The sequence below is a fragment of the Aspergillus puulaauensis genome, chromosome 8, assembly GCF_016861865.1.
Source record: "Aspergillus puulaauensis MK2 DNA, chromosome 8, nearly complete sequence".
NCBI classification, from domain to species: domain Eukaryota; kingdom Fungi; phylum Ascomycota; class Eurotiomycetes; order Eurotiales; family Aspergillaceae; genus Aspergillus; species Aspergillus puulaauensis.
Window position 1 is genome coordinate 1,012,279 of NC_054864.1, and position 18,100 is coordinate 1,030,378.

At 49.7% G+C, this 18,100-nt stretch overlaps 11 protein-coding genes across 11 annotated transcripts; 6 read left to right on the plus strand and 5 right to left on the minus strand.

The window, feature by feature from the left end:
- Positions 1-957: 957 nt before the first annotated feature.
- On the plus strand, positions 958-2,453 carry MNN10 (putative alpha-1,6-mannosyltransferase subunit; the record flags this gene model as incomplete). Its single annotated transcript, XM_041696666.1, has 3 exons — positions 958-1,369; positions 1,435-1,720; positions 1,778-2,453. The coding sequence occupies 3 exons, from the start codon at positions 958-960 to the stop codon at positions 2,451-2,453; spliced, it is 1,374 nt and encodes a 457-aa protein (XP_041562274.1).
- Positions 2,454-2,571: 118 nt separating this feature from the next.
- APUU_80392S (putative NADH-ubiquinone oxidoreductase 12 kda subunit) lies at positions 2,572-3,304 on the plus strand (the record flags this gene model as incomplete). The annotated part of the gene is made up of 2 exons (XM_041696667.1): positions 2,572-3,073; positions 3,222-3,304. 2 exons carry the CDS (start codon positions 2,572-2,574, stop codon positions 3,302-3,304), a joined length of 585 nt encoding a protein of 194 aa, XP_041562275.1.
- Positions 3,305-3,646: 342 nt separating this feature from the next.
- On the minus strand, positions 3,647-5,216 carry APUU_80393A (pH-signaling protein PalC; the record flags this gene model as incomplete). The annotated part of the gene is made up of 2 exons (XM_041696669.1): positions 3,647-3,898; positions 3,948-5,216. The coding sequence occupies 2 exons, from the start codon at positions 5,214-5,216 to the stop codon at positions 3,647-3,649; spliced, it is 1,521 nt and encodes a 506-aa protein (XP_041562276.1).
- Positions 5,217-5,786: 570 nt separating this feature from the next.
- Positions 5,787-6,434, minus strand: APUU_80394A (Bromodomain associated domain protein; the record flags this gene model as incomplete). Its single annotated transcript, XM_041696670.1, has 1 exon — positions 5,787-6,434. One exon carries the CDS (start codon positions 6,432-6,434, stop codon positions 5,787-5,789), a length of 648 nt encoding a protein of 215 aa, XP_041562277.1.
- A 321-nt stretch (positions 6,435-6,755) lies between these two features.
- Positions 6,756-8,255, plus strand: APUU_80395S (transcription initiation factor TFIID subunit 7 family protein; the record flags this gene model as incomplete). Its single annotated transcript, XM_041696671.1, has 1 exon — positions 6,756-8,255. The coding sequence occupies one exon, from the start codon at positions 6,756-6,758 to the stop codon at positions 8,253-8,255; it is 1,500 nt and encodes a 499-aa protein (XP_041562278.1).
- A 124-nt stretch (positions 8,256-8,379) lies between these two features.
- Positions 8,380-8,985, minus strand: APUU_80396A (uncharacterized protein; the record flags this gene model as incomplete). The annotated part of the gene is made up of 1 exon (XM_041696672.1): positions 8,380-8,985. The coding sequence occupies one exon, from the start codon at positions 8,983-8,985 to the stop codon at positions 8,380-8,382; it is 606 nt and encodes a 201-aa protein (XP_041562279.1).
- Positions 8,986-9,357: 372 nt separating this feature from the next.
- On the minus strand, positions 9,358-10,444 carry APUU_80397A (alpha/beta fold hydrolase; the record flags this gene model as incomplete). Its single annotated transcript, XM_041696673.1, has 3 exons — positions 9,358-9,663; positions 9,718-9,852; positions 9,905-10,444. 3 exons carry the CDS (start codon positions 10,442-10,444, stop codon positions 9,358-9,360), a joined length of 981 nt encoding a protein of 326 aa, XP_041562280.1.
- Positions 10,445-11,803: 1,359 nt separating this feature from the next.
- On the plus strand, positions 11,804-14,076 carry APUU_80398S (sodium:solute symporter family protein; the record flags this gene model as incomplete). Its single annotated transcript, XM_041696674.1, has 4 exons — positions 11,804-12,094; positions 12,152-12,413; positions 12,463-12,740; positions 12,793-14,076. The coding sequence occupies 4 exons, from the start codon at positions 11,804-11,806 to the stop codon at positions 14,074-14,076; spliced, it is 2,115 nt and encodes a 704-aa protein (XP_041562281.1).
- A 502-nt stretch (positions 14,077-14,578) lies between these two features.
- On the plus strand, positions 14,579-15,529 carry APUU_80399S (enoyl-CoA hydratase/isomerase family protein; the record flags this gene model as incomplete). The annotated part of the gene is made up of 2 exons (XM_041696675.1): positions 14,579-14,907; positions 15,025-15,529. 2 exons carry the CDS (start codon positions 14,579-14,581, stop codon positions 15,527-15,529), a joined length of 834 nt encoding a protein of 277 aa, XP_041562282.1.
- A 529-nt stretch (positions 15,530-16,058) lies between these two features.
- On the plus strand, positions 16,059-16,985 carry APUU_80400S (uncharacterized protein; the record flags this gene model as incomplete). The annotated part of the gene is made up of 1 exon (XM_041696676.1): positions 16,059-16,985. The coding sequence occupies one exon, from the start codon at positions 16,059-16,061 to the stop codon at positions 16,983-16,985; it is 927 nt and encodes a 308-aa protein (XP_041562283.1).
- A 139-nt stretch (positions 16,986-17,124) lies between these two features.
- Positions 17,125-17,907, minus strand: APUU_80401A (uncharacterized protein; the record flags this gene model as incomplete). The annotated part of the gene is made up of 1 exon (XM_041696677.1): positions 17,125-17,907. One exon carries the CDS (start codon positions 17,905-17,907, stop codon positions 17,125-17,127), a length of 783 nt encoding a protein of 260 aa, XP_041562284.1.
- Between the last annotated feature and the right edge of the window lie 193 nt (positions 17,908-18,100).

Consider the following 18,100-nt stretch of genomic DNA (forward strand, 5'->3'; position numbering starts at 1 on the left):
TAGAGCGATATCAATACCATGTACATTGATGTGCCACTGCCCTTCTAGAGTAGTGTACATCTGACTGAAAACGGAAGCCTGTGGTTCTAGGTAGCCCGGCCACTGGCCAGGACTGAGCCTTGTTGCAGTTCCAACTTCAACTTTCACATTCCTCGCAGGAATGACCGCCCACTTGCATTCCCAGGCAAGTTTTTGAACAGGTAACGCAATAACTAATGATCGACCTGTCTGATATGCTTCCCCTCCAGATCCGCGGCGTCTCAGCCTCAATTGTCGCCGCCTCGGTCTGTCGCAATTTCGCCATCCAGACAACCTTTCATAATAAAAACCACGTAGCTACAGAAAGTTACTTTAAATAGCGGGTATCTATTCCCCTGAGCACTGTGGGTTTTCTAACCTCGTTCCATGGAACCTGGGTTCCTGGACCCTGAGTCTCTGGCACAGGTGGCTCTCCAGGCTTCAACTGACGAAAGCGGGCAAGCCGTTCGCGGCAGGTTCTCTCCAGATAGAGGCCCAAACTACTTTGAGGTCGGCTAATTTTCCTGCTTCAACTGCTGATTTCCTCTCGTTTTCCTTGTGCGGTCTCAGCACCTCTCGCTATATCTAGTTGTTTTCTGATTAGCCATAGCTCGCTGAAGAACTGCAGATCGCTGGGAAGATCTGCGCCCATCGTCTGCATACCTAGCGCATACTCTATAGCTATCAAGTGTGACAACTCACTTGGGAAAGCTCCCCCCGCACATCGCAAGGTCAACACAGCGCTTTATTGTTATAATATCGCTGTTGTTCGAGGTGCCGCAGTGATCTTGACACCTAACCTAGTCTTTTTCTTACTGTGAGGAACCGAGCCTTTGGGTCGCGTTTCCGTGTCCTCGTGAGACAACTGGCGTACAGCGAGTTGACTGAATTTCGTCGGCTACTATCAGCCCTGGTTACCTTAGCCTTTAACGCTTTCCCATGTCACTAACTCGGTCGCCCTCTCCACGTCCGGGAGGAGGGTGGTCGAGCCCTGGCTTGACACCCGGCAGTGGCAGATCAACGCCTCAGAATAGCCTTCACCCACCAAGTCAATCCGACCCGTGGCTAGCTGCTAAAGCGAAAAGTGATGAGATCCGGGGCTACCCGTCCTTTTCTACTAAGAATAACGGGTTCTTTTCGCGCTCGAAAACCCAAATATCTGCCACTCTTCCAAAGTTCCGAGTGAGCTCTAGGTCGCCGAAGGGATACTCTGAGAAGGATGGCTCTCCATATGGGCATGGACGAGATTGGCGGCCGATTTGGTTGGGGAGGGCCGTCATGCGACGAAGGAGGTCACGACTCCTTCTGGCACTGATGCTCTTTCTGGTTGGATACATATTATTTTGGACGTGTGAGTTATTCCTTATGCAAATCCCTTGATTATATTTGGAGCCGTAATTGACGTGGTTTATCCAGTCTTTGTCGAAACCTTTAGGCGATCAGCCTTTGGAGGTGGACGAAAATTCGTCATAATACTTGAATCCAATATCGAGGGCGGAGTTATGGAATTGAAAAGTACAAGGGAATGGGCCATCGAGCGCAACAGCATTAAGAATAAGAAAGAGTATGCTAAAAGATGGGGATACGAACTGGAGACCGTCAACATGTTAGCAAAGAAGCGCTATTCACATGAATGGCGGGAGGGTTGGGAAAAGGTCGACATTCTCCGTGATACCATGCGGAAGTATCCTGACGCGGAATGGTATGTCAACTATGGAGTTCAAAATCACACAGCAATTGCTAATACTCCACTCTATAGGTTCTGGTGGCTTGACCTCACCACTTATATTATGGAGCCCTCCTATTCCATCCAGGACCACCTTTTTTGCCGTCTCGATGAGATTGTTTACCGCGATATAAACGAATACAATCCCCTAAACATTACCCATCCTCCCACACAACCGTACCTTGATGAGGTATCACGCTCGGCAGATGGTGATAAAGACTCGTCGTCGATCCATTTCCTGCTCTCACAAGATTGCGGTGGGTTCAACCTGGGGTCGTTCTTTGTCCACCGATCCCTTTGGACCGAGCGACTATTAGACACATGGTGGGATCCCCTTACATATGAGCAGCGGCATATGCAATGGGAGCATAAGGAACAGGATGCGCTTGAGTACCTCTACACGAACCAACCCTGGATTCGCAACAATCTCGCCTTCGTTCCCCAGCGATACATCAGTTCTTTTCCCCCCGGGGCCTGCGGAGATGAAACTGATCAACAAGTCCACTATACGGAAGGTGGACGGGATTTTGTTGTAAATATGGCTGGGTGTGACTTTGGCCGGGACTGCTGGGACGAGATGTACCAGTACCACGAATATAGCAGGTGGCTGAACCGCACAGCATGGGAACGCATACGAGACAGTCTGCTTGAAATATACTATACATTCTTTGGCGGAACTCGATACTTTGACAGTTCGCCGCATGAGTAGTGTCGCTTGGCATGGTGTTGGGTTTTATGTATAATACATGATAATTCTTCTGCATAAGTTCATATACGCGTGACATTGAAATTAAATTAATTGTTACTTACTCCAAACACCCAATAACATGACCTTAATAACTGCCCTTCTTGTATACATGTCACGTGAGAGTAACAGAACTGCACTAGCTGTAAAAGCCGGCAACCGTACTGCCGACCGCCGACCCAACATCCAATCACAAGGCCCCAATTGCATTCACCCCGATCACCAACTTCCGGCAGAAGCCTCAACTCCAACTGCACCAGCACCGGCCCAAGCCCATTACACCTCCATCTCCGTCCTCACCGACCTCAACCGACTTTGCGAAACGTGCCGACCCAGAAAAGGGCACAAGAAGACCGAAATGCCGACCCCCGAATCCGCCGCCTTCCTCGCTAAAAAGCCTACCGTCCCGCCGACCTACGAGGGTGTGGACTACGAAGACAACGTCGCCGTCCACAATGCCCGCGATGCTATTATCCGCGAGCAATGGGTCCGCAGCATGATGTCGCGACTTGTCGGAGAGGAATTGGGGAAGTGTTATGCGCGTGAGGGCGTGAACCACCTCGAGAAGTGTGGGAAGTTGAGGGGTATGTTTCATTTTCCTTTTTCTTTTTGGCCCTTTCTCTTCTTGTTCCAAGTCTGCTTGTCTTTTCTGCTATCCTGCATTATACTGGCTGTTCGGAGTCATTTATATACCTATAGAATGGTGGCTAATTGTGAGCTTTCTGTGTGCAGAGAAGTACTTCGAATTGCTGAGCGAGAGGAAGATTAAGGGATACCTGTTCGAGGAGAAGAACTATTTCTCAAAGTCGACGTAAGGAATTGGAGAATGTGAAAGTGTTTAGACGGGTCCAAGAGGACGGGGTTTCTTACTACATTTTTTTCCTTGTGTTTTTAGCAGCTGATGTACTACCAATGTACTTTTTTCTTTGACCACATTTACGAATATCTTTTATTACTTTGAGCCGATTTGATACAGTCTACATTTAGAATGTTGGTAAATTGGTGAAAGGAGCCGGTTGAGAAACTTGTTTTATGATCATTGTGGTTTGTTCATATACATTTCCAGATATACAGAAGATGATGGTATATCCAACTGCCAAAGGCAATGAACTAGACCTAAATAAAAGCAATATATCCAAGCTGATATAAACCGGGTATCAATAATAAGCGCTGTCAGTCCGTTCGGGAAAGGCACCGGGCGTATCCCCCGCAGCCGGACTTTCGACATCACTGTCCTCAATGTCACTACCAGGGCTCAACTCGAGCTCCGTAGGTGGAGCACGCATCCGGGTCAAGTGCTCCTCATCTAAAGAGGGAAGAACGTATGAGGGCTGGGGTGGCAGGACGTCTCGACCCGAAGGCAAATTGGCAAGATAATCCACAGAGGAAGGAATCAATTGCGTGTTTATCTGGCTTCTATGTGAGCGGATATAGGAAGTAGAGTTGGTTTGCACTTACGGTATCATTCATTCGCACCCACTTCGCCTCCAACATCTCAAGCACTCGCCCCTCTTCCTCTCGACCAGCGCTATCTCCAGGGCCTAGCTCTCCCTTCTCCAACCTCTCACCCCCGGCACCCTTTTCCATCCGGCGCTCCTCACGACGCTCCCTAAAGCCTTGCTTCAACTTGGACAAACCCCGACTTTTAGTGGCCGGCTCTTCTGTAGGCCCCGTACTCCTCAACCCGAGAGCCCCCTTGGCTGCCCGAAGCCAGGAAATTCCTTCCCCGATCTTTCCAGCAAGCTCCGCATCAACTCCAAAAAACCGGCAAGCTCTAGCCCGAGCCACCAGTCCCAGAACACGAGCATACTGTATGACGTCCGGGTCAAGCCCCGTTCTTCGCCCCTCAACGCCTACAGAGCCCAGTCCCGTAGCCGCTTGCTCCGCATACTCTGCTGCACGAATGCACAATCGGGCAAAAAGATGCGCGCGGACCTTGGGAATCTCCGGTGTTCGTACCATCCAATCCTTGTCGTTGGGATTTCGGGACTGGATGCAAGCGACTACGTACGAGTCATCTTTCAGAACAGCATACAGGGTTGCCTCAGCTAGAGCGAGAGATGATAGAGCAGCCTGCGTCGTTGGTGCTAAATCCGGTGTTCCAGCGACTTCCAAGACCGTTGTAAAGTATTGAGATGAGGACAAGAGTGAGTGTATGGTGCTCGCTTGGAGGAGGTGCTTTGTCGCGGTTTGGATGGCTGCCGTGCGTTGTTCAGCGCTGGGTGTGGAGGATGCGTAAAGTGTGCGGGTAACGCCGGACCTGGCAAGAGATGATAGAACGTAACCTAATGTCGTGAGGGTGAAAGCGAGTTCATACTGGATGCCTGGTCCGCGCGTGCGATTCGTAGTGGCTCGAGGGCTTTTGAGAGGCAATGAGCTTGCCGACAGCGTTGCGCGCCATTCAGGCTCAAACTCGGTGCGTTGGGTCACTTCAATTTCCTCGCCCTGCGAAATATTGGGGTTCACGGTAGGGTCGATTGGTTTCCCATTGAGTCCCTGGGCAATTGCGATGAGAAATGGGAGGTAGTCGTTGAGTGCGGAGAGGGCGGAGGTTAAATGGGAGTCGCGCTGGGGGCCGCGGGGTAGGCGGTTGTGCGCTTTGAGGGTGAGGCGGAGAGCATGCCGGGCTGTAGTTGCAGACTGTGGAAGGGAAGGATGCGTACGAGACGAAAGGATAGTCTGGAAGGAGAGGTGCGCCGTTGTCGGAAGGTCGAAGGGATAAACCATACTGATGCAGTAAAGAACTGGTGGTTGCAAGGAGAAAGTACAGTTTACGTTGGGCGTAGATAACTGAATATTGATGTCACCGCCAGGTCACAGCCAAGAAGCACGCCCCATCGTCTCCGTTTCAATTAAATACGCGTCTCTATGAATTTCGCGTGTAGACGTGATACAAATATGTCTAGACGGCCCTTTGTAAACCGACTGCACCCGCTGATTATTTCCCAAATACCATATTCACGCCTGTAGTCACCCACCCATCTGTCCGAATATCATCGCCTTCCACCTGGGCATGTCGCTATCTTCGGTGACTCTTTCGGTATATATATTTGTCTCACACGTGTCGCAAAAGCCTGGGTTGAGAGCAATGTCGGTTGGCCATATTGGGGTGCCCGTAGCCTGGCCTAGCCGATCGTACGGCTCAGCGTACGATGAGGTAGTCGAACAAAGTCTCAATGGGTGTAAATTGAGAAATCGACGTTTGGTTCTTGTAATGCATAACTGGAGTCGCCATAGCAGGAGTCGCGTACATTCTCTGCTGTTCGAAACATAAGACAACTCACATACGCACCCTAATCATACATCCATGCCTTCGGTATCGGATAGATTGCTCGGAGCACTGCTGACACCCGATGAGTCGCTATCCGCCATATAAGGCGCTCGTGATCGCATCTGAGAGCTCCATTCCTGGATTGTGGGCGCACCTCCCTCGATGACAACCGGATGTTCTTCGGCGTTTTTCCCAAGAATAGTACCAGCATATCGAGATTCCTCTCCCGTTTTACTATGTTTCTTTTTCAAGGCCGTAAGGTAGTCCTCCTTCTCGAGGGAATCGGTATCGACCACATCACCTTCACTAGGAACGAAACCAGCGATACGTCGAATTTCGCTGTTCGAAGGACCCGTGAACCATGAAAGGAACCCTTCCAGTCCCCGCATGTCTTCCTCTCCTTCCCACCATTCTTCCCACTCTTGTAATTGTGGTCGCAGTGCGCCAGCGTCCTGCAGCGCTTGGTAGACGTCTTCTAACACGGGTATCGGATCCTCTGGATGGGCGTTCGCGGCGTGATCTGACGCTGAGGAGGCAAGAAGCATTATGTATCGGGCAGTAAGGTCCGCAAGTGTGTCTAGAACTGACGGGCATGTGGCATGAAAGCCAGTTGCGCGTAGAATCTGGATAATTGGTGGTCGGAGAAGGGCATTGTGAAGACTTGCGCCAGACATCGTAAGAACGGGCTCAGCAGCCCTTAATTTAGCTAAAACAAGTGAAGAAGTAGCAAAAGCTAAGTTTAGTACTCCTATCTGATGAGGAGACGAGGAAAGACGCGGAATAATATATCAATGTGTTAGATGTTGATTGTTGAATATTGAGTTGAAGGAAGGCGGACGAAACCCCGGGTGGAAGCTCCTGCTCTTTCTTGGCCTTCGCCGCCTTGTCCAACTTTCCCAAGTTCCCAACACCTCACAACACAACACCTCACCAACCACTTCAGACCATTCACATATGAGAATCAAGTGACCACGCGCAGTGGCCCTCACATCAACATGTCGGACGCATCTCGACCGTCGCTGAAGCTCACTTTCGGCAAGAAAAAGGCGCCTGAGCAACCGCCGAGCCAACCTGCTCCTCCTCCCCCTTCAGATCAACCTCCAGCGCCTCAACGGAAACTCACACTCAAGATTGCGCGAAAACCCAAGGAAGATATGCCAGCAGAAGAGAAGCCGAAAAAGCAAAAGATTACTTTGAAGAAGAAGAAACGACCAGCCGATGAAGCTGCGCCAAACGAGCCTTCCGCTGCTGGCGCATCACAAGCAAGCGGACCAAAGCGACTCAAATTGAATCCATCGAAAAAACCTGGAGCTCAGGCGATTCGAATTAAAAACAAGGGCCTGGTGCCAAACAGACCAACGGGTGTCGGCTACGATTCGGAAGCATCCGATACGGAAATCGACCCTGCGATTGAGGAACAGTTCATTCTACGTATGTTACCCGGAGAGGACTGCGAATACCTCCGGCGCGCCATCGACGAACGTCGTTTCGACAAGTCCGAGTTTAACTTCAAACCCTTAACCCGCGAAGGCCGACGATCTGTCCTGAAGATCCGGGACAAACAGTATGCCGCGGTATTGGTAGACCTACCGTGCATCATTGAGGGAATGAAAAGCTGGGATAAACGGGGGTGGTACAAATCGGCGGATATTTGCCAGATGCTCTTAGTTCTAGGGCCCGTCTCGGCCGAAGCAGAAGCTCTGGATTACCCACTTCCTGCTGAAATTCAACGTCCGGATGATATGACCCTACAGTATCCCCATGGTTTGGCCCCACCTCTTCGATGGGTGAGAAGACGGCGTTTCCGGGACAGAATCAGCACCCGTACCATTGAGCAAGTTGAGAAAGCTGTTGAGGACTTGATAGCTCAGGATGATGCTGCTATTGGTCCACCTCGTTATGAGCTGGTGGATAAGACATCGCTCGATCGTGCTGAGGGCCTTGTACAAAGCGGAGAGTATGACGACTATGAGTATGATGATGAGCAAGATGCTGAAGGCGAGGTGGATGAAGCCATGGGCGAGGTTGACATGTTTGGTGACCTCGAGGACACTCTTGCTGCAGAAATGGAGGCCGCTCTAGCAGCTGAACCAGGAGAGGACGGGACCACAATTGAGGCTGGCATCGTGGAAGAAGCCACCGATTCCGGGGTGTATCAAGCTGGTACACCCATGGCCACCAAACCCTCGACCCCCGCTCCAGATGCAGGCGCAGGCGCAGACACATCGGACGACGAAAGTGATGGGTCAAACGGCGAGGATGAAACGCCTGAGGATGAGCTTGATGAGGAGCAACTTGAACAACAACGACTGGTACAGCAATCACGTGAAGAAATTGCAGAGTTGGAAACTCTCATTCGCACAGAAACAGCGAAATGGGAAATGCAGAAGAACCAAATTCTCAAGGGCAAGCTTGCCAAGCGTATCCAGGACCTGAAGACAGAAGTTTCTCTGAAAAAGGTCTCGATTGGCGAGGGAGATGATGCAGATAGCTGAGTTTATTACCGAAAACCGCGCGAACATTTGTTGTGATACCCAATATGAATTATGTCTAAGCTTCACTCCAGTGGATCTCAATTGCCTGTATAATAATATACATAATAAAAAAACATTCATCATACTACCTCCCAACAACCGGGCTCCCCGTCGCCTCCCTCACCGCATCCCCAACATGCAGCTCCCTATCTTCCTTCAACTTCCTCGACCTAAGCCTCTCCCTCTCTGCCGTCTCCCCATCCGGCACCGGTGGCGACCGTCCAACCCTCTCCCCCAAAATCCGCTTATGCTCCTCCCCCTTCCGATCCAAATGCGCCATCGTATCCTCCCCCTCACCATACGCCGGCATTCCAGGCCCCTGCGCAGTCCCAACAGCACCAGCATGTGCACCCGCCTGCATCCGATGTCGCGAGTGGTCCTCCACCGCGTGCGCAATTTCACCCTCGTTAGGCTGCTGCTCAACCCCGTAGTCCGTATCCACGTCGCCCTCGTCCTGCATTGCCTTGAGGGACGCCTCGTGTCGATGTCTCGCGGCCAAGATTGTTTCGTTTCTGGACGGTTTTGATGATACGCCGCGGGTTATCAGGCCCGGTGCGGTGCCGTATGAGCGTTGCTCGCGCTCTTGGCTTTGTTGGGTTTCGTAGGGGCTGTGGGTTATGGGGTTTGCAGACTGGGTGTAGGCGGATTCTTTGGGGGGTTGGGAGGGTTGTTGTGCTGTTCTTGATGACATTTTGGGTGGGTTGGGTTGGTTGTGTAGAAAGGGATAGGTATTATGATACTTCAATTGCAGTGGTAGAGAGATTTGTGCTTATTGTAAGTGCCTTGATTGTTAAGTGCTGTTGTTGGGTGGTTTATATGTTGATGCTGGCATGACGTCAACAGGATGCTTCAAGAGGTATAGAGTATGGATGGCCTCGTAGATTACCGCATGGGGGATTTTGGGATTTCGGTAGAGGTAGGAGTGAGATCATTCTATATACTACACAGCTCTTTATAATTGGGCATTATAATATGCAATAGCGGAGTTTGTTTCTTTGTTGCGTTGAGGTGAGATTGGGTATAGTATATCGCGGGCTTCTGAGTATATCAACAATAGATGGTTCTACCGCTGGAAGAAATTCTGCAGAATAGTGTTGATTTCATCGCGTGCTTCCAGTTGCACCCAATGGCCTGAAGTACTCACTCTTTCGAAGGTGAAATCAGAGGCAACCTGCTTCATCTGTTCTTCAATGCCTGGTAGCTCGAGCCTACTTGACTGCGGACTGACCATCAGGATGGGCATTGGGAGTACCGGGTCGAGGTCTGCTTGAATCTCCTCTTGCTCATTTATATTTCCTACAAGAGCATGGTACCACTTCAGTGCTGAGCCGTGGTGGTTCCTCAGAATGTCCTGGTGAATTTGTCGCTCCTAGGTACCATTAGATGTTCGGCCTCTGGAAACGGTGCGGAGCATTCCTCTTACAGTCTTGTTAACGTATGCCGGTTCAGAACCTTTTCGGTCCTGAAGTAACCATGCCAGCATCGCCCCTGTTGGGCCAACGTGGTCTATCCATAAACTGGGGTCTTGTGGGTAGAAGAGGGTGAAGAATGAGTCGGACTTCTAGGCATCAGACGAGCTGACTGTAGGCTTCAGATCTAGCGGAACTTACATGTTTATCAATAATCTCTCCTGCATCAGCTCTGGCGAAAAACTCGAGATATCCGAACCGTTCGTAGCCCAAGAACTGCTTTGTTAGGGCATTCACAGTGGCGAGATCAAAATGTTCTCCTGGCTTGGAATAGGGTACGTCTAGGAATGTGCAAGACAGTAAACGATTTGGAAAGTAGTTTGGCAGCCGGGAGAGTAATATACATCCTGTATCATGAGCCACAGCGTGAACCTTATCGATGCCTTCATGGTCTAGTAGCTCGATGACTTCAGCTGCCATTCTCCTGGTTTTGTAGTCTTCTAGGGTTGTGGGCTTGGCTGTATCGCCGTAACCAAGAAGATCCGGTGCCAATACCCCATATCCCTCTTGGGAGAAGAAATGGATCTGGTGACGCCAGTCGTAGCATGAGGATGGGAAGCCGTGGAGGAAGAGGATCGTGGGCAGTGAAACATTAGCGGGAGCATGATAGGCGTAACTATAGGTATGAGATGTTGAAAGGGTATGGCTTTTTGCAAGTTGAGGGAAAGCAACGCTCGCCATTTTCGCAAGTTAAGATAGTAAGTATTTGGTCTCTGTGAGTTTAAACAGTAGCGGTTGGGATCATTTTTAAGTTATGCCATCCCCGTAAGACGGAGACTTTCGGAGACTTTAAGGCATTCGTCAGAGCCAACATCAGTATTCGACGTATTGGGATTTCAAGATGAGTTACTGTGCAACATTGTTTGATATTGCGAAACTGTTGAGTTAACTAATCCCTAGGATATCTTTTCCATGTCTTGTCGTCATTCTAAGATTCAAGGATTGAATCCGATTTCTTTCTCGATGCAACTAAAATAAGCTTAAATTAGTCCTCCCTCGGAACACAAGCACTATGCATGCAACAAAGTGTTATTGCACGATCAATCGTATTTGGGCCTGTTGCAGAAGAGCATTACTAGTCTGAGAGGAGATGGTCCTGGCAGTTGTCGGTGGTTACCTTACTAGGTATCAGGCCCGCCAATGGCCTACTCGGCCACGAATGGAAGCCATTCAAGTTAATTCGGGGCACAGGGGCATTTTCTTACTTCATGGGCTCCTCATTATTGTCACTTGCCTCATGCATGATCTATCTACCGTCCACTTCTGGCAATTAGATAGTCGCATTGATTTTCGAGGTAGAAGGCCGTCTGCACCAGCCAAGACCGTTTGTTGTCTTGGAGCATGATGCGAAGCTTCGAAGGACTGGAGACTGATTTCTTGGTTGAGCTTGTTCATTTGTTTGAGCTTGGCTTACTGGACAGATTTTTCCAGGTGAGCAGCTCGAAATCGCATAAAAGCGTCGAACAGGCAAGTAAATCGATATTTGCCATGACTAGATATAACGCCCATTATACACACCGAGTCGTCCCTTCGAATTGTCTATTTCATAGCTTCAAGAGAGTCTAAAATATTATTATCATTTAAGCTCTTCATTTTGAAAGGCTCCAGTGCCGGTGCGTTGATTGGTGTGGTTCGCCATAGTCAACTCCAGGCACGCAATCCACATCCTCCATTGCTCACCTCGACACACCTTCACAGCGTCCAATCTCAAACAAACTAGAACGGGATTGTATCCACTTCAGCAGATATCTCAGCAAATTGACCTTGGTCTATTCCTATTTCCATGTTTCTCGGCCGGGTGCCTCATAACGCGATATCAATCTCCTCCTGCGTGATGCTGTCAAACTGCAAGCAAAGGCGTTTCGAATCGCGTCAGACGTGATAAGACGTTCCAGCCAAAGTGGGCGCGCTATTTAACATAAATATGGTCTTATCCTCTCCGACCCTTGGAGGCTCAGCAAATGCTCGCCAGAACTTACGAATCCGCCCTCGGATCCATATGATTGATATTTCATCAGTCTCCCTACTCCGTACAACACCATGACTCAAGCACAAACTGGGATCCATGGGGTTGACCTTGTCCCACAAGGGACGGCCTACGGGCTTCTCATCGGCCTCGGTATTCTCTTCTGCGGTGTGATCCTCATTGCTATCAAGGTCCAGAAAGCCTATCTTTCCGAAGATTCAGCAACCTCGGAGATGTTTATGGTCGCGAATAGATCTGTCGGGACAGGACTTACGGCGTCGGCGGTGTTCTCTTCATGGATGTGGATTAACGAGACGGTGCTATCGGCTGCCATGTGTTACAGATATGGACTGGCGGTGCCTTTGGTATGTCCTTCACTCTGACCATTTGCATACGAAATTCTCCCAGACTGACCGGAACAGTGGTGGGGATCAGGTCTCTGTTTTCAGATTGCTCTTATGGCTGCTCTTGGGGTCATGGCCAAGATCCGAGTCCCTTACGCGCATACATCGCTTGAGATTATCAAGATGCGATACGGCACAGTCGGGCATCTTGTCTTCATCGTCTTGAATTTGACAAACAACGTCTTCGGCTGTGCGTCCATGATTCTTACGGGATCTCAACTGGTGTATGGCATCTCCGGTATGCACTTCGTTGCTGCTACCATTCTGATCCCTCTGGGAGGTGAGTACTTCTTGGTACATATAAACGCATCAAAATTTAACAGGCCTAGTTGTCTTGTACACTGCGGTTGGGGGTCTCAAAGCTACCTTTCTGACGGACTTCTTACACACGGCTGTCGCACTCATCCTCATTATCTTTTTTACCTTGTCAATTTTAACCAATGAACATATCGGTGGACTGAGCGGCCTCTACGACAAGGTGGTAGCTACGGCCAGCGAAAACTACATTCCTGGTAACTTTGAGGGATCGTTGCTCACGATGAAGTCCAAGGAAGCCATTATCTGGGGGCTAATCTTGAAGTTCGGAAACCTAGCCCTGGTCGTCATGGTGAGTGTTTTTGTAGTTTCTAGTATTTTGTTTAGTAGTTAACCTTTCATAGGATACTGCCTTTTGGCAAAAATCCTTCGCAAGTGAGGTTAACTCAACCGTGCCCGCATACAATCTCGCAGCGATTGCTGTCTTCGGTATTCCATGGGGCTTAGGGACAGTTATTGGGCTGGCCGCTAGGGCACTCCATCAGACTGCTATCTTTCCCACCTACCCGGCGGACATCACCCTGTCAGAGGTGGAGGCAGGGTTGGTAATGCCATACATCGTCAAGGCCCTCATCGGAAACTCTGGGATTGTCGCATTTTTTGTGCTATTGTTCATGGCTCTAACCAGCACAGTCTCTTCTTCCATGATCGCAGTCAGCAGTATCCTATCTTTCGATCTTTACAAGACATACTTCAATCCCAAGGCAACAGACAAGAAGCTACTCCGTGCAAGTCATATTACCGTTGTCTTTCATGCCATTTTCATCACTGGGATTTCCATCGCGCTGAACTATGGTGGCGCTAATATGACATGGATTGGCTACTTCCGGCCAATCCTCTCCTGCCCTGGAATTATACCTCTCGGGCTTACTCTCTTCTGGGATGGTCAGACAACGCTAGCGGCAATCCTCTCGCCTGTGTTAGGCTTTTTCACAGGACTTGCCATCTGGTTAGGTACTGCAAAATCCCTGTATGGGGAAGTAACCATGGCCACGACAGGTGAGGGCTTGCCTGCGCTATACGGAGCGATTGGATCATTCTTCTCGCCCGCTCTCTACTCGGTTGTGATCTCCCTGATATACAAGCCTTCCAAGTTCGACTGGCGCATATTCCTTCGCATCGAACTGGCCGATGAAGCACAAATCCACGAGTCCGAGACGCCTACCATCACAGAGACCAAAGAGGAGCCCGGTACACAAACACCCCAATCCGAGACATCGACCGCAGACCCCGAGCACACCGGTGCTCACGATAAACCGATCGCGGTGTCGAGGGCTCGTTTAACCCCACCGTCACAACTTAGCCTAGATGACATCCGTCATCCATTCGACGAGAAAACCTTAAAGGAATTAAACCGCTGGATGAAAATTGCATGGGCTATATTTGTTGTCCTCGTCCTGGTCACCTTCATTCTGTGGCCGATGCCGCTATACCGTGACTATATTTTTACCAAGTCATTCTTCTCGGGTTGGGTGTCCGTTGCCATCGTCTGGCAATTCTTTGCCTTCTTCGCCGTGGTTGTTTACCCGCTGTATGATGGCCGGTATGAAATTGAGAAAGGTGTGAAGGGGATGTGGAAGTCCGCAAAGGGGTTCCTGTCGAATAGGCGCTCAAATACCCCTATTTGAACAGTCACGTTATCTAAGGTATGCTGTCACCGCTAGTGACCTATAATGAAGAATATATAGAGTAGGATTTGCTTAGATTTGTTCAATATATACCGGTGTTCGGGAAAGTTTGCAAATGCGCTCCACGAGGCTCTATCGAGATATCATGTAAAAAGGCTTCCATCCCAACAAAGACCTTCAGATGAACCTTTCCCTGGTATTACATTAACATAACCAACTTATATTATTCCCAAACTTCGTGTTTGTGATAAATAGTAAGCCTAGGTAGGACTCAGGAGTGTTCACGTCATCAGATCTTATCCTGAACCGAGGCATATTCTAGTTCGGTAATCCACTTGGCCAATCTCATCTCGTATATCTCCTTGTCTCCAGACTTCCACGTGGAAATCCAGAATAACCTACATGGAATTATAATATAAATTCATTCCCATCCCTCTACCCTAACAGCCCACCACCCGCCCGGTAACCCACACTCGTATATTATAACCCATTAGAAGACAAAATGGCAACCCTCTTCACCCTCCCCATCGGGAACACCGGCTCCATCACCGTCACAAACCCACCGGCACCATCCTCAGATCCAAGCTTCGACACTAAGAAAATCTACGTCCTAACTTTCACCTCCCCGGCTGACAACCGCCTCACACCAACCTTCATCGACGCCTTCCTCCTAGCTCTCGATATCATCGAGCACCGCTACCCCAAGGGCGTCGTGGTCACGACGTCGGGGATCCCAAAGTTCTACAGCAATGGCCTTGACTTGGCCATTTTGCAGGAGACGGAGGGGTTTTTAGAGAGACATTTATGGGTATTGTTTAGGAGGTTGCTTACGTGCGTTTTTCTTCTTCTTCCCCCCTCCCCCCCCCCGAACTATCTGGGTTTCCTCTTAAGGGTGCCCCTAGAGTAGTGATAAAATTAAAAGGATACAAAACGCTAACAAGAGTATAGATACCCCATGCCCACAATCGCGCTCCTAAATGGACACGCATTTGCCGGTGGGTTCATGTTTGCTCAGTACCACGACTACCGTATCATGAACCCGCAAAAGGGCTTCCTGTGTATAAACGAAATTGAATTCGGGGTCCCGCTGCAGAGTCCTATGATGCATATCTTCACTGAGAAGCTGACTCCCGTGACGTATCGCGACCTGGTCCTAGAGGCGAAGAGGATCGGTGGTCCGGATGCGCTGAAGAGGGGTGTTGTTGATGGGGTTGGTGGGTTGAATGAGGCTGTGGAGTTTGCCAAGGAGCGGAAGTTGGATGGGAAGGCCGCGACTGGGATTTATGGGATTATGAAGGAGGAGATGTATAGGAAGTTGCTTGACCTTTTGGACGACCATGCGGGGAACTTGGAGTGGAGGAATCGCGTTGAGGATAGGAAAGATGCCTTAGAGAAGGAGGGAGTTAAGAAGGTTGAGGCGTGGGAGAAGGGGATCGGGAAGGCGAAGCTTTGAAAGGCGCAGTGAAGATTCAGTGAGGTGCTGGAGGATATTCTCCTACTTGGAAGAAGCAGGATGGGTTTGGGAAGTGATGCTTTATCATGACCAGTATATATGCTCTTCTTGTAAGTAATTTCAGAGTTATCAATGTAATTCTATAGAGTTATGGCTCACTCTTAAGCATCTCTTTGTCTTAATCAAATCCTAGAAGATATTTATGAAGCAAAGTTCAGTTCTATTCATTGTTAATCATGTCTATACAGAAACACTACTACCCTAGGTTTAACCTTCTCACTTCCACCACTCTATCAGTAATTCCAAACACATACCATTCCAACATCGCAGGTCCTTGAATTCTGAAAAAGCATGAGTCTAAAAATTTACAGGTTAGTGAATAAAGCCAACCACACCGAAATCCCGCAAAATGACCTCGTCCCAAACTGCCTTTACCCACGTCCAAACCCCTTCTTGATCTAACACTCCACAACCAGGCTCCTCTCCTCGGCAATTGAAGACGAGCAACGGTATACGAAGACGAAATGAAATGGAGGGTCTCGCTATTGTAAACAAACCCCAATGCAAGCGCGCGCTAGAGTATTCGCCCTCGCCACCAGACAACGAATCCATCAAGAGAGATGCACCCGGAATCAGCGACGAAACGTACGCCCAGAGATATCAGGAAAAGCTAGAGGAGTACAGAGCTGCCAAAGCACAAGACTTGGAGGGGCCCTTCGACCCTAACACCGCTTCTGCCCCTACCGACTGTGCAGGGGGGGCCCGGGCACCTCAGGAACCAGTGCCATTGCCAGTCGGTCACAGTAACGTGAGTTTTCTGGGCTACCCAGGAAAAATTAGGATACTACTCAATGACCGGCTACTGACCCGAATTGTTGGGAAGCGTCGAATGCAGAGAATACCCAGGTACCGGGTAACTGAAAATCACACGCCTCTTTCAAACGATGCGATTGCGGGTGTTTTGCTTCGTTGTACGCCAAGTTCACCTACGGCCCAGTCATGGCTCAGTGCGCATAGGGGGAGCAAGGCGGTTGAGGAGAGAAACAAGGCAATTTCAAAGGAGCGTGACAAACTCAGAAGACACGTGCTTCAATTGCGTCCCAAGAGCGAGTGGACCAAGGTCAGTAAGGCGAAGACGAAAGAGGTTGTCGAGGGTTATAATGCAAAAGAAGTTATGGTGAATAGCGAACAAGTCGTCCCTGGGGCTGGTGAAATGAAAGATGAAAGTTGTGCGGCGCAGACCGGGATTCAACCAACGGAAGAGGAATTGAGGATAGCCAGGATGCAGCATCTTGAGGCTTCTTTCGATTCAGACGAACCAGTAAAACAAATTTTCGAAGTCTTCAAAACCACTGCGAGACTGCAGATAGTGACATGTGATGATCAGGAGCCCGCGAATATCTCTGATCGTTTCAGGGCCGAGATTCGACAGTATTATAGACACCCTGACGAGTAACGAGAAGCTGGTCGTCGGCTGTCATATTTGTTGCCTCGTGAGACGGTTTGCATAAAGATCTATGATTATGTACTTTATCAAAGACTTCCCCCACAGGACTGTATCATAGAATCTAGCTCTCAGAGATCAGATGTAAGCCTCAACCCTTTTTGCTCTTGCTAGTTCCCTTCGCTTTTGTTGGACTCTCCAGTTTATCTACCAGTGGTCGATATGGCGACGCTAGAGTATATTCCGGTGCGGGCATCTCGTCCCGTCTCGGTTCACCAGTAGAGGGCCGACGCAGCTGTTCCTCGTGCATTTTATCCAGGCTCTCCCCAACTACCTGGTACTTGGCCCAATTTATTGGGGGCATGCGGACAACATTCTGAGGCTCAGGGAGGGTACCTAGCTCTGAACCCCTTCGGACTCCAGCATCGGGTATTTCCGTGTTCTCGTCCTCGGTATCCTCTTCATGATTGAAGTCGATGAATCCACCCTGGTCTTTCCTCGACAACTTCCCCGCAGAAAGTTCACGGGCGAACTTTTCTGGATCCTCGGCGGCGGCTTCTTTCATTTTCTCTAGTGTTCCGATATCCCGTAGACTCTGTTGCTTCTGGATTTGTAATATTGAGATTGCTGAACGCAGTGCAATGGCATCGGGATTCTCGCTTTCGGAGATCGGTACAGGTGGAGGCTCCGGGGCAAAAGTGGGAGCTGCTGGAGGAGGTAAAGACGAGGATATTGAGTTGTAAGGAAGGGCTTGCGATGTTGGAGATGGCGACGTCGCCGGCGGAACTATTGTCTGTGACCCATTTGTGGCGGCCGGTGTGAGATGGGCAAACACTGGCGTTACGGGGGAATAAGGCGGCTGAGGAGGCGTTCCTGGCCGAGATGTTTCATTGTTCTGATCTTCTTGGGGCGGCTGCATTGTTTCCGAGTTCATAGTGCTCTTGTGGGGTGGCTGAATCGTGTAGGTATATCGCAGGTTGTTGATTAGGCTGCGGCGATGACCTGTTTTGTTTGGCGTACGGTTTCCAGAGGCACTATGCGGTTATGGGGGTGCTGAAGTCGTGCTTTGATTCAGGTGGTATAGGGTAGGATTTATTTTAGGCCATATTGAGCAAAGTTTAACAGGC